Below are 25,560 nucleotides of genomic sequence, written 5' to 3'. Positions count from 1 at the left end.
AGAATTTCTCTTGGTTAACGCACGTTCATATATATATGAGTATATATGTATGTATGTATGTATTTATGTATATACACATAAATACGTATATACAGCGCACGTTTTATCGATTGCGCAATATGCGATATATAGTCCAGACTGGGACTACAAATGGAGCATACCTGCGCAAGATCCTCGAGTTACATATTTGTCATCATATTTCTTAAAACAAAATAACAATTTATTTAACACGACACTTAAATATACATTCAAAACAATACATCCATTGATAAGCGATCGGAATGTTTGAAACATTAAATAGAATTAAAAAAATATATATTTATATTATCATTTTTTTTTTGACTAGAAAATAAATAAAAAAATTAGACAAGGACTTTGTAGGGATTTAAAATCCCACGAGGATCCATTAAATTTTTAATTTCCTTCATGAGGTGAATAGCAGAGGCGTTTTTGCTGTAACTCAGATACTTTGTTTTTTTGAACCCAATGCCGTGTTCAGCGCTCACACTCCCACGTTGTTCGGATACGTATTCAAAGAGAAAAGGCTCAAGTTGAGACTCGATCTCTGGGTCGTACTTGGGTGTTGCCACTACCACGTGCAGGTTACCGTCGCCTGTGGGCATTAAGTTAATAGCTTTTTACGGATCATAAGTTTGAGCTGATTATATTTTCAAATTCAATATCAATAAATTTTTTTTTTTTTTTATTAAAATCATGAATAAAAATTTTTCAAGCCGTAAAAAAAATTAAATTATTATTTTACGTAAATAAATTTACCTAGATGACCAAACCCACTGATTCTAACAACGCGTGAAGTGTCTAGACGTTCATGAAGGGCTTCAATTAGTTTATAGAAGTGGGGAAGTGGCAGAGACACGTCATACTTGAAGCAGTAGCCATCTAACAAACATCCCTCGCCCAAACGCTCACGAATTTCCCAAATTTTCTGTAAATAATTTCATTTAATTTACGAACTATTGATTCAAAAAATTTTACATTTGCCAAGAAAGTGATTTAATTTTAAAAAAAAAAACAAACTTTTATTTTTGTAGGATCACCGCTCAGAGTTCCGTCTTCAATAAGCTCCTCTGACAAAGCAGTCTCGACAAAAGACGTCAGCTTTTCTTCGTCATGCCTCTGATTGCTTCCTGACGTTTCAATGAGCATGTAAAATTTGTGATCCTGACTCAGCGGACTCTTTAAATGTAATAAATCTGTACTGATTCCCAAAGACCACGAGTCAATCATCTCACAGGCTGACAAAATTTCAGCGAGTTTTTTTTTCGCAAGCACAAAAGTCTTCAATACTTTATCGAAACTGTTCAACCCTAGTGTTAAAAAAATTACAAAATAAATATATGATGTACTGTAACATTTAAAATTTTGTAATTTTAAATTTATTGTTTACCGACAAACGCAACATTCTGCGCCAATGGACGAGTCGGACACTGTATTGCAACTTTAGTAACGACACCAAGTGTACCTTCTGATCCAATAAATAAATTTTTAAGATGATAACCAGTATTGTCTTTCTTCAATGTACTTATAGAATCGATTACCCGACCATTCGCAGTAACCTAGATTTTTTTTTTAATTATTATTTCAATAATTTAATTTAAGTTTAACATTAAGAAAATTAGGAAAGTCTAAACACTACCTACAGCTTCAAGACCCAATACAGATCCATGTAAATTTCCGTATCTCAACAATCTTTGACCTCCGGCATTGGTAGATATATTTCCTCCGATAAGGCAACTTCCCTTCGCCCCAAGGTCCAAGGGCATCATTAATCCGTACTGTTCTACATGGTTTTCTAAAACTTGTAATATACATCCGGCTTCACAAACTAATGCTCCTAAACAATCATTTTAATTAGCAATTAATATTTTCACAAAAAAAAAAAGATTTCTTGACTCGAGAAATTTTTTTCTCGCTCCAAAAAAATTTTTGTCTTCAATTTATAACGAAAAAAATTTCTTGGGTCGAGTAAAATTTTCCTGCGTCAAGAAACCCTTTCTTTTCTCTGTATATCAAAAATCCATACTCTCAATTAAATAATAATAATAAATATATAACAACCAGACAATTCATCAGTAGATATTATTTTATTCATCATTTTCATCGACAAAACAATTTCATCAAACACTGGAACACTACCACCAACAAGACCAGTATTCCCACTTTGTGGACAAACAGCTAAATTATTATCATTGCAGTACTTGAGAATTTCTGACACTTCTTCTGTCGAACTAGGCTTCAGCACAAGTCTACTGCTTCCTAAAAAGAACCCTCGATGATTACAATCAAACGATTACAAAAATAAACTTCTATCAAACACACACCTCGAACCATCTTAATCCAGTCGACATTGTAGCTATCGCACTCGTTCGGATCAGTAATAACTCGATTGTGTCCCAACAATTGTTCAAAAAACTTGACATGGGTCCCAGTTACTTCGCCAAAGGGCCCACGTTTGACTTTATACCTGACTGCCGTTAAATCGGGCATAGTTGAGCCCAATCTGGTGGCGGCGAAAGCCATCCCAAGATCCCCATGACAAAGCGATCGATATATTTTATCAGCGTTCCTCAACAGCCCGCAGGGCTTCATCTCTTATCTACAAATTAAGCCCCCATATATATCACAAACAGCCAGCAATTGATAACAACTAGTGACTAATTTAAAAAATTCGAACAATTTATAGGATAGAAAATTAATTAAAATTTTTTTTAAATACTTACACTACCCCACTTAAATAAATCTCTAACGCATGCTCATTAATTTGTGTAATTAAAGCCTATGTGTCAGTGGCATGCATTCAATGGGTTATATGTATATATAGATATGGGATATATATATATATATAGATTTTAGTATAGGGTTATTATAGCCTCTATTATAACTTTGGCGCGCAAGGCATCATCGATCTATATTTGTGCCCATGCGCGTTCCACCCCTTGACACCTTTTTTTTCCTTTTGTAATAAATTTCATTAATAATACATAAATCTACTACATATTCCACGATATATGCATCCAACCCTACAACCAAACCGGCATCAATATAAAAACATATAAAATATTGGGTTAAAAAAAAAAAGGTAATGTGTTAAAAGTTACATAAAATGTAAAAAAAATGGTTTGTACGTTTGAGGAATCCCTGAAGTGAAGATAAATGTGCACGTGTTTATTCTCATATTTTTTTTTTTCATGAGTCCGTGACCCTCGACTACGACGTAACTGTAAGAATATTGATGATGTGTCTCTGAGTAGTCTCTTCTGTATCTTTCAGTATTCTACTCTCTTTTATATACTGTAAATAGTGTATTTATATATATATGTATATATGTATTTGCACATGTATGGGTGGATGTACGGATGGATGGATGGATGGGTGAGATAGATGGTGTAGGTGTGTGTTGTATGCAAAGAAGACAGTGATAATGAAGAAGGGATATAAAAAATCGGTTGATAAATACGCATGCGTGTTAATGTCGATAAAAGAGAAAGAGAGAGACATGTGTTCGGTACGCCCACTGTGGCAGGCGCACTAGATTCAAGTCTCATGCTCAAATGGTTCAACCTTATGCTCGTTGTTCCTTGCTCCTGGAACACTAGCTATGGTAGAGAGTGGAGATGTAAAGGAGGCAGATAACGGAGACAGAGAGATGGAGATGCTGAAAGACAGAGAGACGTTTGAGCAAACTGGTGTCTTTATTTATTGGCATGTCAACCACCCGTTGGGCGAGCGGTAAGACCAAAGGTAGAGTGAGAAAGAGGATAGAGAAAGCAGACCGAGGGTAAGCCTGCAATATAACTCTAGTACAAGGGAGAAGGGCTCGGAATGAATAGCAGAGAGAGTGATCTGGAGGCAGACTGTACCGGATAAGGATAGAAAGTTAAGCTTTCATGCTTGGCGTGTGGTAAGGATTGGATTGTTGGGTAGATTTTTAAGAACCTGAGAAATGGGGGAATTGTTTTGTTTAGTTATCGTGGGGACGTGGGTTTGGGTGAAGGGGATGCTCGAGGAGGGAGAAGACGGATTGCAAGTGGGGAGGAACGAATATCTAATGTAACGGGAATGCCTTTCTGTCCTTGTTATTTCTGAATTCAATGGTTTGTATGGGTTTTATTTTTCAATGGCAAGTAAATGTCGTGCATTGAGAAATGGAATGGAAGGTAAGGACCCTGTGATCATCTATGGGGAGGGCTGATCACTAACACAACCATACTTTTACACTGTACATGAGTTTATTGCTGTGGTAAAGTAGAGGGGATTTTACTTTTGAAATCGTATGTTGCCTCCTCCAGCCGGATTATTCTCTCCTGATTGTTCATTTTTTTTTACGCTAATTTAAATAATGACTGCACAAAAACACAAGATATTTGTTAAATATATATTTATTGTTTTGAATGATACAAAAAAAAATTTTTTATCATGTAATTTTTGAGTTTTCCGATGGCAAAATCATGCATTTATTTTTTGGACGAAATTTTTTCGAAATTCATCTTCATGCTTTTGGAGTAAGAATTTGATCCCTGTGTTTTTTGAAAAAGCAGAGTTGGATCACTGATGGAAATGCTGGAATGAAAGTTAAAAAATTTTTTTTCAAAAAAATTAGACATGAAATTATTATGGGCATTAAATGGCCAGTGGATAAATGTTATTGAAAATGTCCTGTCAAGTTCTGTGCCGGCGAAATAGCTGCAAGCATTGAACTTCCTAGATCGTGAGGTGAGTAGGTGAGGTGAGGTAAGCTAGGTGCAATGCAAACGTGCACAGGAAACGATGCAAGCGCGGTACTCCACTAACCGGCGCGCGCAACTTCTTATCGGGCTTTCATTCGCTAAGCGGTTTTCCATTCGCGCATATATCTACCACTTATAACTTGCACTATTATTATATACTATGTTATTTTGTTTACCACAAGCCCAATCACATATTACTATACATATGTATAGTATACTAAATATGTAAAATAAAATGACATGAATTTTGGCATTCTTTTTACTTCAAATTGAACCCACGTGGAGAAATTATTCTCGTTTAAAATGCTATGGTGTCATGGAAAAGTCAGACCATGTTCTCTCTTGACTTTGAAATAGTGAAAATAGTGACTATTCACTGTTTACTAGTGAAAATTAGGTCACTAATTCAAATAGTGGTATACTTTTCACTGGCCATAAGTGACTAATTCATTGCCAAATAGTGATTTTCACTAATTCGTTTTTAGAGAACTGATGGCCACCTGACGGAAATTGAAATGAATACACATGCAAAAATTACTATGGCCATAGTAAAATTTACCACACGGAAAGAAATTTTCTTTAAAAATTACTGTTAACTTCACTGTAATCCTGGGACAAATGACACGACCTAATCATTTGTCGGTAAGTGAGATAATTTTTAACTTTTTTTCAACAAATTTTACCGTAGTCTACTGTAAATTTTATTCGATTTTCGTTAAATTTTATGAAGTTTAACCTCAAAATAAATAAATTTTTCCGTGATTTTTAATTTGAAAATGGTAATAAATAAAAGCGCCGCATTATGTCCCACGATTACAGTGAATTTAGCGGTAATTTTTAACGAAAATTTCTTTCCGTGCATGGTTACAGTCATTTGTGATATAATCGTTTTCAATTTTAGTACTCTCTTAAAATGAATCAGTGAAAAGTGCTGCAAATCAGTGAATATATTCACTGCATAAACAGTCCCAAGTATACTACTGATTGAATAAGTGGTACTCTGTACTCTCTAAAAACGAATTAGTGAAAATCACTATTTGGCAGTGAATAGTCACTTATTGCTAGTGCAAAGTATACCACTATTTGAATTAGTGATATACTTTTCACTAGCAAATAGTGAATAGTTACTAATTTCACTATTTCATATTTAAGAGAGTAAACATGAATTAGTGAAAACAAGAGAATATTCACTAATTCCAAGTGCAAACCGAACCACTAATTTCAAAAAGTGGTTCAGTTGGCACTCAGAATTAGTGAATATTCACTTATTTCACTTATTCATGTTTAGAGGGTATACTTGGGACTGTTTATTCACTGATTTGCAGCATTTTTCACTGATTCATTTTAAAAGAGTATAGCCATTTTGCAATATGTTTATTTCAATTTCTGCAGATGGCTAACACGATCCAGTTTTATTATGAGACCATGGCATTTCAAACGAGAACAATATCTCCATACATGAAAATAAAAAATAAAATGTGATATTTTTAAAAACTGTGAACAATTATAAAGAAAAATACAGGCAACAAAAAAGATGTTTATCAAAAAAAAGTATATATATGTTTAATCTTTGAAGGTGGTATCAATCTCCATTCATATTATCTCGTACATTTTTGTTTGTTTTCCAAACACTCAAGTCTTAAATATGAGGACATAAAACTCAATTGTTTGCTCAAGATTAATTATCAAACTTTAAATACAACGTGTTATCATTTAAATGCCAACCAAACATTCAAATCTTTTGGAGTATGAAACTCTTAAGAAAAAATTGGTAACGTTAAATATAAAATATATTTTTAACGTCACCCGGAAAAATATCGTCAGCATTTTAAAAATACACTGAATATTTTATCAAAACGGAAACTCGAAGGTTATTTTTAAATTTATAACAAAATGGAGCTCGTAAAGTATTTATCGTCGGCAGTTTAAATTTACTTCGATATTGAGCTCAATTAAGTGTTGGAAATTCAAATTTAAATGCTTCCAGTCGATAATAAATCTTATCAATAGTCTTTATATAGCGGCCTCGGAAAAAACTATTAAGATATAATTCAATAATCTTAAAATAACGTACGATAAAAATTGAACTTTGGTATAACAAAAATACCTCTAGAATTAATGAGTACGTATTTTTAATTAAATTTACGATATATTCAGAGAATTTCTCAATAAAATAACAGTTAATTGTTGTTATATTGAACCCATAGTATTTCGGAGCGTCAAAATGTCTGACACGCACCAATGATACGTGGGCGTCGTTACATAACTTCCTATTACTGTTACCATATTCTGCTATGATCACTCTGCCATCTCCATCGACAACGAAACTCATCAATCATCACTAACAATCATCAGCAACCAGCAGATAATTAACAAGAGGCCATTTCTTTGACCACTTCCTCGTACTTCTTAAATGTCATTTCCAATTCTCCGAATTCCTCAACCGAAAAAATTCCGTTGAGAAAATTTCATTTCGAAATCTTGGTCATTTATTTCAACGAACTAATTTATAGTACAAGTTTTTTGGTCGTAAAAAAAATTAGGCCGATGAACGACAGACACACCTTCAAATTTCAATAGTTAGTAAAAACATGAGCTGATTTTGAAAGCCAATCATTGAGTAAAAAAATTTAATTGCTTTAGAATGAGACGGAGAGTTAATGACGAAGCTTCGAGAATGATAAAATGATAGCATATCAACAAAAATTCATATGTATATGTATGTATGTATATATGTACGTATGTATATATATGTAAAAATAAGTGAGAGCTGACAATAAATAGGGTGGGGACGAAATAGAGGGGTGGGAAGGAAACCAATCGTCGACAACGAGCGCGTAAGACCAACTCGTCGTCCGCGTTCATGACCCCCGGTCTCTTCGCGCGGTTTACTCGCGGATATTTCTATTATGGTGGGGGAGAGCTCACGTCAAGGGAGCTAGGGTAATTTAATATGGGAATGCGTGTCTACATACTGTCCCCACGTAGAGGGGAATCAGCAAAAACACATTCTCCACACAAATCCTTTGGCAAAGTCGCCGACGTCCACTATTAATAAATCTCTCCCTCTTTATCCCATTCTCCGCATCTCTCACTTTTTCCTTATCGTTCACCCGCTCTCCTCCTCTTCCGTCTCGCTCATTCTGCCTCTATCTCTGTCACTCTCACTATCACTATCTCTATCTCTATCTCTGTCTCTGTCTCTGTCTCTACCTCTCTTTCTCTCTCTTTGTTCTTTTTATTTCAAATTCAAAGAGTATTTTATAGCTCGTAGATGACTCACGCATGCGCCAAATGATACGAGTTATATGTATACGAGTATATAAAGCAAGCCAATTCCTCTGTAGCCGGTCGAATCATTAACCGGTTTCCTTGGCAACACTCCCGGACCTAAACCATTGGTTGGCTGGTTACTTATCCCTACTCATTCTACTTATTCTATATTATTGTTGGATTACAGTACGTCATGTACACTTGTACATCAACGCAACACACACTAACATCACGTCCCTACAATGCTTCAGACAACACACACATACACTTTTGTGTCAGATAAACACGAGATGTGTGTTAGCTGTGCGAATAGTTTCACGACCGATTTCTCGGCAGCCTTACAACGAGAAACCATCAGGCAAAATTAATACCGCGCTCTAATTACAGCTTTTTTTTTTAAATCCCGACTTGCATCAGGAAAGCCCGCGGTTTTTTAAAAACCCATAATTCAGTTACTTGACCATCTAATCAGCAAACTGGACTTTTTTTTGAATAACTGCCTTACATATTATCCAGACAATACACAATGGATTTAGTTCTAATTCTTGGAAACTATGCCATCATTTTTTAGCCCGTCACCTTTGGTGCTGTGCATTCAAATTTTTTAGTCGATATAGATATAGATGTAGGTATAGACGAAGATGTAGATGTAGATATAGATATAGATATAGATAATAGAGCGCTGAATTTGAAAAAGACTAGAGTTTAAAATATAACTGATGGCTCAGCTCGCATCCGATAGGCTGAAGATTTTCACCGCGATACCTACCACCCAATTCACGGCTAACGAGGGTTTTGTGTGTTAGTGTATTATGTATATAGGTATACATTGAGGACGGGGAGTGTAAACGTGGCCACAGACAGCTGTGCCAGGTGCGTACGTACTATTTGTACCATTGCCCTATTTATTTATCAACTCTTGCAAATAAAACTAAGACAATAAATTACAAATGATCATAATCCCTCTCATCCGCTTAAATATTTAATCCTTCGATCGTCTAGATAAATTTAAAAAATTAGCGGGAAATTTTTTTTTATTTGAAAATTCAAATTTCTTGGGCCGTAATCAGGCAGATTATGGAAATAATTTTAGTTTTTGGTTTTGTAGCAAAGTAATTTGATAGAAAGCAGTGACGTACATGCGGCTCCAGAATTTTAACGTCAATTAGCAACTTTTTTTTTGTTTTTTTTTTTTTTTTAATGATTAATAATTTTTTAATGAGTAATTTATCGTCCAAGTAAAATAGTTTTTTGATGAATAATAATTAGTATAAAATAATGAAATAAATTCAAGTACTTGAAGTAAATTGTTGGTACATCCCTGGGTGGGAAACTAGTGTGTTAGTCTGTACAAGTGTTCTGTGCAAAGTACTCGTGTGTTAGTGACTCTTTAGAAGGGAATGAAATGGAAGAGAAGAGAGAACCGAGTTTCGAAAGATAGAGAGGCAGAGAGAGAGAGAGAGTAAATAAAAAAAAGAAAAGCCAAGCCTGGAGCATCGTACGTGTGTTCGGTAACGATTGAATGGTTCTCTCGTGCGCGTGTGTTTGTGCTTTATATGCATGCGCTTTCCGAGGGCGCATTATAAAGAAACACAAGTTGTTAGCGCGAGTTGCAGAGTGAGACGGAAAGCTCAGACCGCGGGCGCGCAACAAGGACCGGAAAAGAGCGAGAGCCGAGAGAGACAGAGCTAGTGAATGCCCCGCCTTTCTTGGCGATCACGATGCCTCTGGGATTTGTCCACGTCGGACCAATGAACGTGACGATGTGCCTGGCATGAATACGCGGGGTGCACGTTCAGTAAAGGAGAGTGAGCCAACCTCGGTATAGAATAAATGACGAGTTCTGCTGGCAGAGTGGGAGTAATGGAGAGCTGATGGGTTGTGGGGTAAGAGGAGCAAGGGGCGTAATTTTACAAACTCGAAGTAGGGAACAGACAGAGCTAGTCGACAGTGCTGGCAATGCTCACGGTAACAACACTACGTAATATTTAGTCGCGTGTTATTATATATTTATGTGTTATCTTGACTAAAATTCCGGGAAAATCAAATTCAAAAATTAGTATTAATTAAAGTATCAGTGAGTTTGAATTTACCGGAGACTGTTAAAGTTTTTGTGGTTAAAAGTGTTGTGTCAACAATGATGTTAATTCATTGGCGTGATTTAAAACGTGTCTAGGTGTGACTGCGCAATCGCCATGTGAGTATCCAAGCGAGTAAACTTAAAAAAACCGACAGTAGTGTACTATTTTATACGAAACCCAGCTCAATAACGCATTAATTTATAAATAAACAGTACAATCTTGGATTATTTAAACATCACAATCTACTCTTTGGCACACAAGTTCTCTATAAACCAGCCAGTTCACACACACACGCATTATCTCTGTATATTATTATGATTCTCGCGTGAAATCCATGTCGTTAGTCGGCCCCTGGATCCGTCTCCCCTTCTACGCTCCCTCTCTCTCTGTCGGCTCTCTCTTTCTCCATTTATTTTTTACCCGTCTCTCCGCGCCCGCTGGTGCATTCCCCCTCTGGCTTTCTACCTCCCGCCCGCTTTTTAGTTTGGGGGATAAAATAACGAGGGACTACACTAGCCTGTAGCCGAGTAGAGCCAGGAAAACCACCAGCTCCAAACAAAACTCCATATTTCTTTCTCCTTCTCTCTCCTTCCCGAGCCTCGGGGTTTCTTTCTCTGGCTCGTCGTCCATTCTTTTTTACCAGCACACAGCCTTCTCTCCCTCGCTCTCTCACTCCGTCACGCTAATTATGGTGGTCTCGGCCCCAGGACGACATTTTGTTCCGCAACGTTCCAAGATGGATATCGAGTTGTGCCCAGTGCAGCCAGATCGCGGACGAAAAGTTCCCCTTCTTTCGCACCATTTTAGCATCACTCACAGCTTAAACGGTGCTTGGGAAGGGGAACTTTTCGTCCGCGATCTGGCTGCACTGGTTGTGCCGGGTCCTCAACTTTCTTCCCCTCTACTGACCAACAGCTTACGGCCTACCATAAATTATATATATACATATATTATACAAAATAACTAAATACAGCCAAGACCACAAGTTTTTTTTTTTTTAAACTTCCTATTGCCAATTCAATGCCTTATTCTTTGAAATATATATAATATATACATACATATATATTAAACTTCTCTGCCCTCGACCTTGGAATCGGCTACTTCCGAGCACACGCTTGTTCTCAACCTTGTAACCGACTTGTGTTTACTGTTTTTATTATGAAAAATTTATCTAGATTTTTACCCGACCTAAAAATAGTATTCTCATTATCACATAAATATATGAGTACTTACTCGTACAATTAAATTCAAAAACGCGCTTATCAGCGGATTCGTTCGGAGTCTTGTCTTTTTTTATTTCATATATTTATTTATTTTTTTTATGTCATATATTTGTATTTATGATATTTTTAGTCATTAAAGCTTTCCTCGGTCGTATATCACTTGTCCCTTTCCCCAGCGGATTTTCTGTCCCTATCTCGTAAGCCCGCCGAGGAGAAATATATGAGAGAAATATAAACGAAAAAGAAAAAGTAAAAGAGTAAAGAAAAAAAAAATGTGCATTGTTGGCCACCCTCGAACACGCGCCAGAGGTTCTCAATCCAACACATTTTCAAACCTCTATTTATATATATATATATATACATACACACATATATTTACTTTCTTTTAGGTTAGGTATTTAATTACTGATATTAATTATTAATATATTTATTTATTTAAAACTTGTCTATTTAAATTATCAATAATGATAATAATGATAATTTATTCGATGACGGCACGGTATTGAAAAGTTTGTGATTGTCACGGTTGCGAAGGCCAGTTTTGTCACTTTTAAGTATTCTACTGTTTATTTACAAAACTATTTATCCTGATAACAATTCTGCATAAGTAGTTTTATTTATTTAGTACTTACGTTTAAAATAATCCAAAGTTTGAATTTAAATGATGAATTAATTGTCAATTAAATGACTGACGCACTGTTACACAAGAGCAGTTGTGATGCCGAATGAGACAGATTGGGAAATCAACTAGGTTATATGCATTTTTATCATCCATTGATTATGTATATATATATATACATATTATTTATATTTGTTTGAATTATGCAATATTTATTGATATGAAAGTTTATCAGGGATTAAAAATAATTTCTGGTAAATAGTTGCTCAATAAATCGTCAGTTTAAATTAACGGGATAAAAAAAATATATTTATTTATTTTATTTTTTTAATTTGAAAATTTAAATGATAATTTAAAATTTATGTTAAATTTATTTCAGCTGGATTATATTTTTTCATCCAATAATTAACGGAGAAAAAGAATTATATATAAGGACTGTAATTAGATGATGATAAATACCCTCGAGATGCAGCAACAGAATGTTCAGCAGCAACAGCTCCAGCAGCAGCAGAATCAGCAGTCACAGCAGACTGGTCAGCAGCAGACGACACAGTCCCAGCAGCAGCCGCAACAGCAGCAGAATCAACAAGACAATCATGGACAGCAAGTGACCCAGCAGATTCAACCGCAGCAACAAATACAACAGGTATCTGTTCAGCAGCAGCAACAACCGCAAAACCAGCAGCAAGGAAATGCTCAGCACAATGTCACTCAGGTTCAAGTCCAGTCCCAAGTTGCCGCGAGTATGCCGCAGCAGCTTCAGGGGGCGGTGGCGGTGTCCATGCAGCAGCATCAGCAACAGCCGGGTGTGTCGATGGCGTTGGCAGGTCAGCAGGGAGCGACGACCATCACCACGATGGCCGCACATCCTCAGGCTGTCCAAGTTATCCAGCAGCCCATGCAGAGTGGAGCTTATCATCTTCAGCAGCTATACAATACTCAGGGAACGCCGATGTTGCTGCCAGGGAACTTGGCCCTTCATCCAGCAAATCTCAACCCATCGTCAATCCAAGTAATCACTGCCGGTAAACCCTTTCAATCAGCTGGTCAGTTGACTCCGCACATGCTGACAACTGCTTCGACTCAAGGGCAACCTGGTGGCCATGGAGGTCAGGGAGGTAAGGTTCAGGGTTTTCCAGCAGGTTATTTACCTGTTCCGACTTCTAACCCCGGTGGTGGTCAGACGCTGGTCTTTGGGCAGCTTGGGGTTCTCGGTTCACCCCAACCTCAGCAGTCGCTGCAGCAGCAACAGCAACAACAAGGAGGAAATAAAGCCGATCAAGTACAAAAAGTAAATTCACTACTAAATTATCAGACCTATTGTATTTACGCTCTAATAAATATATTTATTTCACTTTATTTTAGTACACGACATGTGCAGCTGGTGGACAAAACGCAGCACGAGGGGGTGGTATGCAATTCGCACCATGGCAATTTACACCACAAGTTTGGGCTGGACTACAGCCACCCGGCACAACACTACTCGCTGCTCCAAATCAGATTTTTATCAGAAGTCCTACGCAACCGGAAATGTACATACAGAGTCCTCAGCCAATTCAAGCTCACAATGGTTTGTTTATATTTTATTGACTCCCTTTTATTATTTCATCAGAGCAAACTAGTAACTGATAATCCTTAGCTATAGCAACGCAGCAGCAGCTACAGGGTGTCCAACAAATAGCCGCTGCCAGCGGAAAGCCGAGAGTTATGGACATACAGCAGCAGCCTCAACAACCGGGTAAACAAGGCGGTAGTGGTCAGCGTCCTTTGAGTATCCTACCGTCATCACTTCAAGGAGTTCAGGGAGCAAACATACGACCGGCCAGCTCGGTCTCTACTCAAACAGTCCACGGAGTACAGACTACGGTACAAACACAGGTTACTACTATTGATAAATGGATAGACCAAATAAAAAAAAAAGAAACCACGCCGTGGGGGTTTTTGTTTAGTTATATTAATTTCGTTTTATTGATTTATATTTGAAAAAAAATTTATCACAAGCTCGCGTTTATTTTAATTTAAACAAAATTGACACTTTATGATTTTACCATTGGACTGATTATTTTAATTTTTCGATAAAAATAAAAAAAAAATAAAATGGATGTTGGATAATAATTAAATTATCCATATCCACAAATATGGCATTCAATTCATATAATTTGTTATTATTCAGAGCGGCAAGGGCAGTGGGAGTGGCGGTAAAGGCCGTGGTAAGCCGGTGGTTCGCACAAGTCCCGGAACAAATGCCTCTCAAGGCACAACAAAAGCCGATGCAGCCAATCAAACGAAATCTAATGTTCATCACGCCACAATGATAATGCAACAACAGCCCAATGCTACAAATAATAACGGAAACAGTAACAAAGTACTTATAACAACGAATTCACCGGTGGTTACTTCTGCGCAACCACCTGGCTCACCTATGTCCACTGCTGACAAACAAAACTTTGGGCAACAAAACAAAACAGTAATGCAATCACCACAACAGCAACAACAGCAGCAGCAGCAGGCCCAGCAACAAGCCCAGCAGCAGCAACAGGCCCAGCAGCAAGCCCAAGCCCAAGCTCAAGCCCAGGCCCAGGCGACGATGCAGCCCCAGTACCAGCAGATGTTCATGCAACAGATGCAGCAGTTGCAGCAGCACCAGCAGCAACAGTTACAGCAGCAGTTCCAGCAGCAGCAGCAGCAACAACAGCAGCAGCAGCAACAACAACAACAACAGCAGCAGCAACAGCAGCAGCAACAACAACAGCAACAACAACAACAGCAGCAAGCCCAATCCACCCAGCAACAGATACAACCGAAGCCACTGATGGGTATGTCACCTCAACGTTTTTTCAACCCTCGTTTCATGAACGGTGGCATTAACTTAGGCATGTGGTGTCCAGGCATGGCTATCCAGCCATCGCAGCAACCGCCTGGCGTCGTTCTTGGTACCGAAAGACCCATCATGCCGGTAGTGTCAATGGGTGGAGTTGGGGTTGGAGTTGCAACCACATTACAAATGGGCCAGGTACAGCAGCCTTCTATGCCTGCAGTACAGCAGCTTCCTATGCCCGTAAGAATTATTGTCACAACTTATCCCCGTTCATCAGCCAGAACGTTTCCTTATCAGGTGATCATTTTTCTAGGCCCTGAATCCAGCGATAATTGGCAACCAGATGGTTGGAGGCACGCCGCAGGTTCAGGCGATGCCCATTCTCACTCAGCCTAGTGAAGTTCCCGCTCCGCCTCAGGACAGCGCTACGACTCCTATGGTAGTCGCCGCTGATCGCAATCAGAGCGCCGATTGCCCGGTGGTGCTGCAGCCTTGCGCTACTCCCAGCGCCACTGAGGAAGCGAGACAGACTCCTAAGAAAGAGGACGAGGCTAAAGAACCGGCAGCTAGTCAAGGTAAGTTACTTATTTGCAGTAATAACATTTCTGTCTCCACTGGACTTTTTTTCAAGTTATCATTAATTTTAGACGCCGAAGCCAAGCCAACGGCTAAAGAAGAAAACTCGACTGCTAAAGCGGATGATAAACTTTCCAATAACCCGCTAGTTAATTTAGCAAACGCGGTAAATTCAATAACCAACGGAATTGCTGATGAACCAGCGAACGCCGTGACAACTCCGACGTCCAGCGGCAAACAAGCTCTGCCTAAAGCTCTTGTCAAACCTCAAGTTCTTACCCACGTCATCGAAGGTTTTGTCATCCAAGAAGGTTCGTCTCCCATCATTTGATCTCTCGCACTCTCGCCAATAATTATATTTTACTCCATTACATTCAAATATTTTATTTTCCATCAGCTTCTGAGCCGTTTGCGGTAAATCGTTCGACGCTCAACGGATCAGTCACTCAAGACTCGTCAATTTTGAACAAAAATAACAACAACAACAACATAAACGAAAAAGATGCCCATGAAGAACCTCCAAGTAAGAAAAGTACTGTTCACTTCTTTCTTTCTCTCTGGCAATTAATCATCACTGATAATTATTTATGATTATTAATTACCATTTATTTATGTCAGGAAAAAAACACTCGGCTAATTATTCAAATGAAAATGAAGCGACAACTAAATGCGAGGCCTGTGGCAATGTCTTTGATGAACACACGACCAAATTCAAAAAGGACAAACGTTTCTGTTCATCAATCTGCGCAAAAAGGTTTGCACTTTTATTTCATTTATATTTACTCGGTATGATGCTCATGTACATGATGATTATTGATGTCAATTCATTTTTACTTGCAGCAAAAAGCGGGAAACACGCGACCGCGAGGCTGCAGACAAACAGTGGACGGATATGGATGTCGATACCAAGAAAAATGATGATGGAGCCAAGAAAAATATTGAAGAAAAATCTGTTACGCCTATTGAAGATCTTACGCCTAAAATAAATCCTATTAAATGGACGGTAAGTTTTTTTTTATTCATTAATTATAAACGCGTGCAATTGATAAATGATTGGAAAATTTTTTAATTTTACGATACATTTGATAGCAAGACTTTGATAAACTCACAATTACAGAAAATTAATGAGAGTTCTTTTTAAAAAAATTAGTATTGTGTTTCAAAATTTTTTTTTTTAAATTTAAATCCAACTTGATATCGCGGTTGATTACATAAAATTTATATTTTTAAATAGTCATTGGATTTCCATTAAAAATTTCATAGAATTTACATGACAATTATCCTTGTAAATTTATAAAATTTTTAAAAATTTATTTAAAAATCGCTCCAGTTTCTGTAATTTATCAAATGTTTCAATTTTTTTTTTCTCAGTCAGGAAATCCTTCAGTATTAAATTAAAAAATATTATTATTATTAAAAATCAAAACCATTAAATTGAGTAAAATAATAATATTTTTGTCTCATTACTTCTCTACATGTAAATAAATATTCATTAAAAATTTTCCGCTACGAATATTCAATTACTTTTATACACAAAAAAAATTTTATCAAATTTCAATTCTGAAAATTGATATTATTATAAAATTAATAAATAAATTAATTAAATTTTCAACTTTTTTTTAGGTAAACGAAGTCTGCGACTTTATCCGAAATCTTCCCGGTTGTTCAGATTACGCTGAAGATTTTGCGATCCAAGAAATCGACGGTCAAGCTCTGATGCTGCTGAAAGAAGACCATCTGATGTCTGCGATGAGTATAAAACTCGGACCAGCATTAAAAATAGTTGCTAAGATAGATTCTATGAGAATTGATAACAGTGTCAGCACATCCCCCACGTCTAATAGCTCATAAATATCCGCTCCGTCCCGGACTTTATTTACTAAGTTATCAGTAACTATAGCTAACGATTAAACGAAATTAGAGTAACTACTGTGTTCTGTTAAATAATTGAATTAAACTGTTCAATTATTGACTCATCAACAAATATCCTGTACAAACCGATAAGCGTAAGATTAATATCGAGACAAGACATTTATAGTATACGGTACTCATGTCCGATAAAAATATATACATGATACATTTACATATAAATATAAATACTTATTAAGCTGTAAATACAGTAGTTTAGTTGTCTCATTACTTAAGACTCATGAACAAACAATAAATTATTTACGCAATTGTTTATGATTTATAAAAATTTATCTACCGTCTTGGTAATTTTTTTTCTTTTCATTTATTTTTATATTGAGTGATTAAATAATTATCTTAGTGATGATAACAATAATATCAATTATTAGTCAACGTGATGCATTTTTTCTTTAAAAGTAAAAAATAAAAAGTGAATTTATTTGAAAGTTGTAGTAATAAATGTAAATAATTAGTTATTATTTACTAGAGTAGAGAACTTTGTCTCGTGCAATTAACAGTTTTTGTACTAAAACATAATAATAATAATAAAGTAATTAAATATAAGGCTCTTGTAAATTTAAATAAATAACTGCCAACAATAAAACATTAATGTGATTTAATTAAAGAGCTTTGTTAAATTGTTTAAACATTATAATTAATGAGTGAAGCTTAAATAATTAACGAACAAAATTACTTAAGTGATTTATGATAATAAATTTTTTTACAAAATAAATTATTACATTATTTACCTCCATATTTTTACTCCAGTTTTATTTTTACAGAAAACTTTGCGAGCTGACAATTTTTAAATAAATTTAAAAAGCGCGCGGTAGACTTTTGAATTCTGTACGCATTTTCTCCGAGATTATTTGATTTGTTTATTCAAAAATAAATTGTCGGCTGCTGTTATAATTAATTTTATTTTTTTGTAATATTTAAATTAATTTTTATATAAAAATATGACTAAAAATTACTCGTTTATACATCAGGGACAAACGCAGTGCCTTCTCTTAGTAATTCTTGCTCTGCTTTTATTCTCTCAGCTTTTTTAACCGGCTTTATATTGACGTAATAATCATAACCCAGCTGAGCAGTTGCTACTATGGTAATTAATGTGAGTCCCATGCAAGCATAAACAAATCCATGGTGTAATGCATTAGCTATCTTGTTTTTTGTTGCCCGCTTCATTGTTTACAATCGACAATTTGAAATTCACCTGAAATCAATGAAAAATTTAATAACATCCAGAGTACGGACAATTAAAACTGACGTTTTTGATTTTTAAAATTGTAGACGTCAATTTTCACGAGTAGGAATGCAGCAGACGAGACAAATTTAAAATTATAAATAAATAGAGTAAATAATTTAAAAAATAATAATTATAACAAATGCACTTATTAATTTTTGAATTTTTTAAATGCGCATTTTTTTTTAATTTAATTTTATTAATTATTTACTCTATTCATTTATAATTTAAAATTTTTTTGATTTACTCATAATACTGAAGTTAGCCGACGTCTAATAATTTTTGAATTTCTAAAAAATGATGAATTAAAAAAAAAAATATTCAAAAAATTCAACCTATACCCTGATTAAACAACTGAATTCGATCGAATTAAACAGAATTAAATTTTTAATTCTATTTAATTCAGATAAATTATGAATGTGAATGTAGCAGACATCAGACAAATTTAAAATTATTAATAAACTGAGTAAATAATTTATAAAATAAAGTTTTAAAAAATGCGCATTTTAAAAATTTTTAAATTAGTAAGTGCATTTTTTTTAAAATTATTTACCCTATTTATTTATAATTTTAAATTTGTCTGATGTCTGTTACATTCACACTCGTGATAAATTCTGTTACCTAACTTCAAAATTAATTCTGTCTAATTCGGCAGGAAAACCAGAATTTGTCCGAATTCGAAAATAATTCTCCAATTTCTGGTACTGAGTCCGAATTAAAACGAATTTGAAATTTTTGAATCAGTTTTATTCTCTTTAATTCAAATTTAAATTTTCAATTCACTTGAATTCTGTTTTGCAGAATTCGACAGAATATAACAGAATTAAAATTTTTAATTCGGTCGAATTCAGTTGTTTAATCAGCGATAGCTTTTTCAATTTTCTACATGTGCATATTTTTCTTTTATTTTTTTTACAATTGATTTATTGAAAAACCAAAATTCAAAAATTGTTAATTGACTGCTAACTTCAGGATCATCATTCACCCTCATAATTTTTCTTGTTTTTAAACAAAAAAATTATTCAAAAATTTATATGAAAAATTTTAAAAGTACTCCGTATATATTTTTCAATTAATAATAAATTTATTAATTTAAAAATACAAAAATTAATAAACTCCTGCTGATTCTAGAACATGCGCACTAACCTGTCAAATTATTTAAAAATTGACAACTGAAACAAAAATAAATTTTTAATTAATCAAGTCTATTATTTAAACAATTTTAATAAATATCTAACCTGGTAATTGTTGTGTTAAAAGTCGCAATTTTTTTTTTATATTTTACACTGACACACTTGCTGCCATCTGGATTGAGTTTAATCTCAAAATAATAATTTGTAAATGTAGCGATAGTCACTGACAGAAAACATATTTTATCAACGTCACCATTATTATATACATACCTACATATATTTATATATTTTCAACACCCTCATTATTATAAATATTTATTAATTTTCATATATATCTGGTTGTCTTGACTGTAAATATGATGACACTTCGCGAAAAACAGATTCGTAAGTTTTATTGTTTTAGCGCATGATATTATTTATTTTTTAAATTTAAACATTTACTTGGTTATGTTGATAATTAATTTATTTATTAATAATCGGTAGTAATTATTGTTCATATATTTTTTAGATGCTCTGAAGCAAATGTTGAATTTAAATCATCCGGAGACAAAGACAACGACAGCTGTTCCGACGTGGAAGATTTTGATTTATGATCGTGTAGGTCAAGACATAATATCACCATTGATATCAGTCAAGGAATTGCGCGATTTAGGGATAACATTACATATGTAAGTACTTTTATTTATTTATTGTCAATAATCGATACCTGTCAATAATTTATGACATAATACTGAAGTTAGCCGACGTCTAAAAGTTTTTGAATTTTTTTTAAAACAAATTATAAAAAAAAAAATATTCCAAAAAATTGCACCTACAGTTTTTTTAATTCTCTACATGTACATTTTTTTCTTTTTTTCAAATTAAATCGTTGAAAAAAACTCCGAAAATTTTGAATTGTCTGGTAACTTGAGGATCAGTCAATAATTTATGATACCGAAGTTAGCCGACGTCTAATAATTTTTGGATTTTTTTTAAGCGAAAAATTATAAAAAAAAAAATATTTCAAAAAATTGCACCTACAGTTTTTTTAATTCTCTACATGTGCATTTTTTTCTTTTTTAGTTTTTTCAAATTAAATTGTTGAAAAAAAATCCGAAAATTTTGAATTGTCTGGTAACTTGAGGATCAGTCAATAATTTATGATACCGAAGTTAGCCGACGTCTAAAAGTTTTTGGATTTTTTTTAAACGACAAATTATAAAAAAAAAATATTTCAAAAAATTGTACCTACAGTTTTTTTAATTCTCTACATGTGCATTTTTTTCTTTTTTTCTGTTTTTCAAATTAAATCATTGAAAAAAAATCCGAAAATTTTGAATTGTCTGGTAACTCGAGGATCAGTCAATAATTTATGATCATTCATTTAACAATTTTTGGATTTTCTTTTCAACAAATTAATTAAGAAAAAAAAAATGCACATGTAGAAAAATGAAAAAAACCATGGGTGCAATTTTTAATAATATTTTTTTTCTGTAATTTATCGTTTTAAAAAAAGTTCAAATATTATGAGACGTCGACTTACTTCGGTATCGTAAATAATTTTATTAAATTGACCCTAATTTTTTTAGGCAATTACATTCTGACAGAGATGTAATACCTGAAGTACCAGCGATATATTTTTGTGCACCAACGGAAGAAAATATAGGTCGTATTGGACAAGACTTTCATAATGGAGTTTATGATATTTATCATTTAAATTTTATATCTCCAATATCGAGACAAAAAATGGAAGATTTGGCATCTGCGGCGCTTCTAGCTGGTGCGGTTGCCAATATCCATAAAGTTTTTGATCAGTATCTTAACTTTATTACTCTAGAAGATGATATGTTTGTGCTAAGACATCAGAACAGTGACGTAATATCTTACCACGCAATAAATCGTGGTGAGATTAAAGACACTGAGATGGAATCAATCATGGACACAATCGTGGATAGTTTGTTTTCCGTCTTCGTAACACTAGGAACAGTTCCAATAATACGTTGCCCACGTGGCAATGCCGCAGAAATGGTTGCCAAGAAGTTGGATAAAAAATTACGCGAGAACGTTTGGGACACGAGGAACAGTTTGTTCCAGGGTGAAGTCGCCGGTACCGGACACTTTACATTTCAACGCCCGCTGCTGATTGTCCTGGACCGGAGTGTCGACATGGCGACGCCGCTACATCACACCTGGACTTACCAAGCGCTGGCTCATGACGTCCTCGAGTTGGCGTTGAATCGGCTGGTAGTTGAAGAGAACGTCGGACGATCACCTACCGGTGGCGCCAGATCCAAGACACGTCCATGTGAGCTCAACAACACCGACCGGTTCTGGTCCCAGCACAAAGGAAGTCCCTTTCCCCGCGTAGCTGAGGCTATTCAAGAAGAACTAGAGCAGTACCGCATTAGCGAGGAGGAAGTAAAGAAGCTCAAGAGCTCAATGGTTCGTATTAATTATTTATCACCAATTGCCAATAAAAAAAAATTATTACCCTTGATATTTATTTTTCAACCAGGGTATTGATGGTGACATGGAGATCCCAGGTAATATGGTCGCTAATAACACGGCCCGGCTTACAAATGCCATCAATAATTTGCCCCAATTGTTGGACACGAAACGTATGATTGACATGCACACGACAATTGCCACGGGAATACTGAACGCTATAAAATCCCGTCGTCTTGACACCTTCTTTGAGATAGAGGAAAAAATAATGAGCAAGCAGACACTCGACCGGAGTATCATTGATATTATAAATGACCCGGAAGCTGGTACACCCGAAGACAAGATAAGATTGTTCATTATTTACTATCTCTGCACAAATATGTCGGATGTTGAGTTCCATAAACACGAGGCTGCGTTAGCCAACGCTGGGTGTGATCTTAATCCTCTCATGTACATAAAGCGGTGGAGGTACACGAAATATTTTATTTATTTATTTATATCAATGTAACTGACAGTGATACAAAAATTATATTTATTTCAGGGGATACACTAAATTGTCGGGTATCCAAAGTAGTTATGAAGGCGGCGGTACCAAGACAGTCAGCATGTTTTCAAAATTAATGAATCAAGGATCCTCGTTCGTTATGGAGGGGGTTAAAAATCTTGTTGTCAAGAAACACGTGAGTTATTATAATTAATTAATTAATTAATTAACTAGTTAATTATAATTGTAAATAATATAATTATTTTTACAGAATTTACCCGTCACTAAAATAGTCGACGAGTTGGTAGAAATGAAACAAAATTCTAGTACTGATGATTACTATTATCTTGACCCAAAGCAGTTGAAACAAATAGAGCATGTACCTAAAAATCGCACTACATTCCAAGACGTTATTGTATTTATTGTCGGTGGCGGGAATTATATTGAATATCAAAATTTGAATGACTATGTCAAGGTAATTATTATAATTTTTATATTTTTTTTTTATCTTTTACTTGAGTGGACGAGGGAAATTTTCTCTACTGCACTCGTACAGTAGACGGAAGTTTTGAGAAAAAAAAATTGGGAAAATTGATTGCCGCTCAATTTAAAAAATTGAATCAGTACCAACTGGGGCTGCCTCGTCATTTGAATTTTAAGTTAATTAATAATGACATTTTCAAACCTCCCGCCTTTTTAAAATTTCAATGACCTGGACTGTGATAACCGAATTAGAATTTTACTAATCAATTAAAAAAATTTGATAATTAAGTCATTGAATATTTAAAAAAAGTGGACACTGTCTGATTATTCGTAAATTAAAAAAAAAAATGTCGACTTTTGATTGATAATTTTTTTTTTTTTTAGCAAAAGACAAGTAGCGGTGCCAATAAACGAGTCGTCTATGGTTCAACGACGCTAATAAATGCCCGGCAATTTATCAAACAACTTTCTCTCCTCGGCCAAGAGGTGCACTGACTAAAATAAAAAAATAAAATATAAATATTTATATTAATAATTAATAATTGATAATTATTTATAAAGCGTTGGGTACTTTAATTAGCAAGAGCTCAATAAATGTACATTTAATTATCGTAAAGTAACACGATATGATTTTCAAAAACTCACTCGTGTTATTTTACAATAAAAATTGAGGAAATAATTAAAATAATGAACATTATTTGTACAATGTGGTTTTTTAAATAATAAGATTAAGAAGAAATCTATATATATATATATATAAATATAAATATAAAATCAGCAAATTCTCGACTCGTGTTTTATCAGCAGACTTACTGTGGACGACTACGACTTTTCGTGCTGTAAATAAAAAAAAAAAAAATATAAAAGACGTTTATTATTAAATTGTTGTATTGGATATCACTTACAATTATTTAAAAGTTTTTTTAAAAAATGATTAATTATAATTTCATTTACAATCGCTTATTTTAATAAAGATCATTTTTATATCTAGAATTAATTGATTGATTATAATAAATCTATTACTTATTATTTATTTAAATTTATAAATTTTCCTATTTTATATTCCCTAACTCTTATTCTCTGAATTTACTTCTATTTTCCTTCCTAACAAATCATACTTGACTGGATTTCCGTACTCTGAATCTGAATCCGATGAGCAGTCGCTGTCACTCGAGTCATTGTAAGATCCAAGTCCCGGAAGAATCCCAATGCACTTCATCCCATTTGCCGGGTACTGCGACTGACTTTTTGCTGCCTCTGATTCTGGTTTATTTTTACTTCCCTCCAACTCTTTACCATCAGGACTTTTTTTCAAAGACTTTTCATCATCAGCTGATTCGGATAATTTCCTCTTTGTGCCTGCAACCCAACAATTAATCAACCGAATTATAGAAGAGTTTCAATTAATTAAATAATAATTACCTTGACCTGATTGTCCTGGAGATTTCTCAGGTTTTTTGACAACAACACCAGCCAGCAATTTAACTTGCGAATGTTTGCTACCGGAAATTTTGCTGCCAGTCTGCGGAGTCTTTAGCTCAGACTTCAATCGCTCTTCCTGCATTTTATCCTGCAGTGAAGCAACACGTGCTTTGAAATCACGCAGCTCTTGGGCTTCTTCTTCATTTTTTTTACGCTCTTCCTCTAATTTCTTTCTGTCAACCAGGTCCAGAAATTCAACTTCATCATCATCTAGGCCCTTTATCATATTTTCTGCATGAAGAAAATAAATCAGTCGATAATAATTGGCAATTAATTAACCAATAAAATGAATCATCAACTTACTGAGCTTGTGGGCTTCCTCATACTCAAGATCTCGTTTAGTTTTTTGTTCCTGCAATTTATCATACAGCGGCCTCGGGTCATATTTTTCTTCCGGGCGTTCTATAAATAAGTAAATTTAAAAATAAATTTTATAACCATCATTAAAATAAAAAAAAAAACATTTAATTAATTATTAATTAATCTTAATAAATTTAAATTACCAATTGGTTCTTCAGCAGACCGCACACGTTCCCACTCATCTTGTTTAGCTTTTCGCTGCTCAGCGAGCTCAGCTTCTGATATAAAACCCGAACTCATTTTTTTTTTCACCAAATAAATATCAAGTAATAAATAATATGTCAATTACTAATATGATAAATTTATTTTATTTGTAAACTGACACAAACATCCCATTTATTTTTTTTTACGTCACGGTTTTGATTAGATGGCGTACGTTCTCAGATAAAATTCCTTTAACCTAAAAATATATCATATATTTATTAAATAAATATAACAAACTCATAAATTATAATTAACAATTTTAATCTCATTAAATTTCATATTATTCAATTATTATTAATTATTACAATTAAAATATTCATTTAAAAAAATATCTAAAAACGAAATTTCAAATTTCCCGGCAAAAATTTAAGTTCCCGCCATCTGTCAAATTTGAATGAAACACAAAATTATCCCGCGCGCGGTTCCTGGAGATACTTGATAATTTTAGGTGGTTAAAAATATATCATATATTTATTAAATATATATATCAAACTCATA

At 34.5% G+C, this 25,560-nt stretch overlaps 4 protein-coding genes and 1 long non-coding RNA gene across 14 annotated transcripts; 2 read left to right on the top strand and 3 right to left on the bottom strand.

The window, feature by feature from the left end:
- Positions 1 to 203: 203 nt before the first annotated feature.
- LOC130672991 (D-2-hydroxyglutarate dehydrogenase, mitochondrial) lies at positions 204 to 12,092 on the bottom strand. Of its 2 annotated transcripts, none has more exons than XM_057477829.1 (8): positions 11,958 to 12,092; positions 2,343 to 2,617; positions 2,080 to 2,277; positions 1,662 to 1,855; positions 1,409 to 1,577; positions 1,039 to 1,328; positions 778 to 946; positions 204 to 613 (listed from the first exon to the last, which is right to left on the bottom strand). In XM_057477829.1, the coding sequence occupies exons 2-8, from the start codon at positions 2,608 to 2,610 to the stop codon at positions 363 to 365; spliced, it is 1,539 nt and encodes a 512-aa protein (XP_057333812.1). In that variant the 5' UTR covers positions 2,611 to 2,617; positions 11,958 to 12,092; the 3' UTR covers positions 204 to 362. The 2 variants fall into 2 exon arrangements, with proteins under 2 accessions (XP_057333812.1, XP_057333811.1); XM_057477828.1 differs by lacking the exon at positions 11,958 to 12,092 and adding an exon at positions 2,742 to 4,331.
- On the top strand, positions 9,737 to 18,446 carry LOC130672989 (polyhomeotic-proximal chromatin protein-like). Of its 7 annotated transcripts, XM_057477825.1 has the most exons (12): positions 9,741 to 10,218; positions 12,324 to 12,590; positions 12,660 to 13,235; positions 13,310 to 13,514; positions 13,584 to 13,822; positions 14,118 to 15,002; positions 15,076 to 15,337; positions 15,410 to 15,649; positions 15,736 to 15,870; positions 15,957 to 16,092; positions 16,179 to 16,341; positions 16,962 to 18,445. In XM_057477825.1, the coding sequence occupies exons 2-12, from the start codon at positions 12,390 to 12,392 to the stop codon at positions 17,187 to 17,189; spliced, it is 3,270 nt and encodes a 1,089-aa protein (XP_057333808.1). In that variant the 5' UTR covers positions 9,741 to 10,218; positions 12,324 to 12,389; the 3' UTR covers positions 17,190 to 18,445. The 7 variants fall into 7 exon arrangements, with proteins under 7 accessions (XP_057333809.1, XP_057333805.1, XP_057333808.1 ...); XM_057477826.1 differs by having other exon boundaries at positions 9,737 to 10,218; positions 12,324 to 13,235; positions 14,118 to 14,760; ... (2 more) ...; positions 15,736 to 15,861; positions 16,962 to 18,446; XM_057477822.1 differs by having other exon boundaries at positions 9,738 to 10,218; positions 12,324 to 13,235; positions 14,118 to 14,760; ... (1 more) ...; positions 15,076 to 15,649; positions 16,962 to 18,446.
- On the bottom strand, positions 18,424 to 20,034 carry LOC130672993 (uncharacterized). The gene is made up of 4 exons (XR_008990809.1): positions 19,896 to 20,034; positions 19,731 to 19,813; positions 19,639 to 19,664; positions 18,424 to 18,462 (listed from the first exon to the last, which is right to left on the bottom strand). It is a non-coding gene; the product is annotated as an uncharacterized LOC130672993 (long non-coding RNA).
- Positions 19,831 to 24,009, top strand: LOC130672990 (protein sly1 homolog). Its single transcript, XM_057477827.1, has 7 exons — positions 19,831 to 20,009; positions 20,134 to 20,293; positions 21,194 to 22,046; positions 22,120 to 22,517; positions 22,591 to 22,729; positions 22,805 to 23,008; positions 23,401 to 24,009. The coding sequence occupies exons 1-7, from the start codon at positions 19,982 to 19,984 to the stop codon at positions 23,509 to 23,511; spliced, it is 1,893 nt and encodes a 630-aa protein (XP_057333810.1). The 5' UTR covers positions 19,831 to 19,981; the 3' UTR covers positions 23,512 to 24,009.
- On the bottom strand, positions 23,710 to 25,245 carry LOC130672992 (PSME3-interacting protein). Of its 3 annotated transcripts, none has more exons than XM_057477832.1 (5): positions 25,002 to 25,245; positions 24,802 to 24,900; positions 24,439 to 24,729; positions 24,153 to 24,375; positions 23,710 to 23,853 (listed from the first exon to the last, which is right to left on the bottom strand). In XM_057477832.1, the coding sequence occupies exons 1-5, from the start codon at positions 25,096 to 25,098 to the stop codon at positions 23,826 to 23,828; spliced, it is 738 nt and encodes a 245-aa protein (XP_057333815.1). In that variant the 5' UTR covers positions 25,099 to 25,245; the 3' UTR covers positions 23,710 to 23,825. The 3 variants fall into 3 exon arrangements, with proteins under 3 accessions (XP_057333815.1, XP_057333814.1, XP_057333813.1); XM_057477831.1 differs by having other exon boundaries at positions 23,713 to 23,853; positions 24,135 to 24,375; XM_057477830.1 differs by lacking the exon at positions 23,710 to 23,853 and having other exon boundaries at positions 23,875 to 24,375; positions 25,002 to 25,244.
- Between the last annotated feature and the right edge of the window lie 315 nt (positions 25,246 to 25,560).

This window comes from Microplitis mediator, chromosome 8 (genome assembly GCF_029852145.1).
Source record: "Microplitis mediator isolate UGA2020A chromosome 8, iyMicMedi2.1, whole genome shotgun sequence".
In the NCBI taxonomy this organism is placed as follows: Eukaryota; Metazoa; Arthropoda; class Insecta; order Hymenoptera; family Braconidae; genus Microplitis; species Microplitis mediator.
The sequence above is the reverse complement of the archived record's forward strand: the minus strand, read 5'-3'. Positions and strand labels throughout refer to the sequence as shown.

Coding starts and splice junctions, on each gene's coding strand:
- LOC130672991 (XM_057477829.1), bottom strand. CDS start 2,610: ATGAAGCCCTGCGGGCTGTTGAGGAACGCTGATAAAATATATCGATCG. Junction 2,278..2,342: donor CTGGATTAAGATGGTTCGAG/GTGTGTGTTTGA, acceptor GGTTCTTTTTAG/GAAGCAGTAGACTTGTGCTG. Junction 1,578..1,661: donor CTGTATTGGGTCTTGAAGCT/GTAGGTAGTGTT, acceptor AAAAAAATCTAG/GTTACTGCGAATGGTCGGGT.
- LOC130672989 (XM_057477822.1), top strand. CDS start 12,390: ATGATGATAAATACCCTCGAGATGCAGCAACAGAATGTTCAGCAGCAA. Junction 14,761..14,832: donor ACAACCGAAGCCACTGATGG/GTATGTCACCTC, acceptor TGTGGTGTCCAG/GCATGGCTATCCAGCCATCG. Junction 16,342..16,961: donor TAAATCCTATTAAATGGACG/GTAAGTTTTTTT, acceptor ACTTTTTTTTAG/GTAAACGAAGTCTGCGACTT.
- LOC130672990 (XM_057477827.1), top strand. CDS start 19,982: ATGATGACACTTCGCGAAAAACAGATTC. Junction 22,047..22,119: donor AGAAGCTCAAGAGCTCAATG/GTTCGTATTAAT, acceptor TTTTTCAACCAG/GGTATTGATGGTGACATGGA. Junction 22,730..22,804: donor ATCTTGTTGTCAAGAAACAC/GTGAGTTATTAT, acceptor TTATTTTTACAG/AATTTACCCGTCACTAAAAT.
- LOC130672992 (XM_057477830.1), bottom strand. CDS start 25,098: ATGAGTTCGGGTTTTATATCAGAAGCTGAGCTCGCTGAGCAGCGAAAA. Junction 24,901..25,001: donor GTCTGCTGAAGAACCAATTG/GTAATTTAAATT, acceptor ACTTATTTATAG/AACGCCCGGAAGAAAAATAT. Junction 24,730..24,801: donor TGAGGAAGCCCACAAGCTCA/GTAAGTTGATGA, acceptor TTCTTCATGCAG/AAAATATGATAAAGGGCCTA.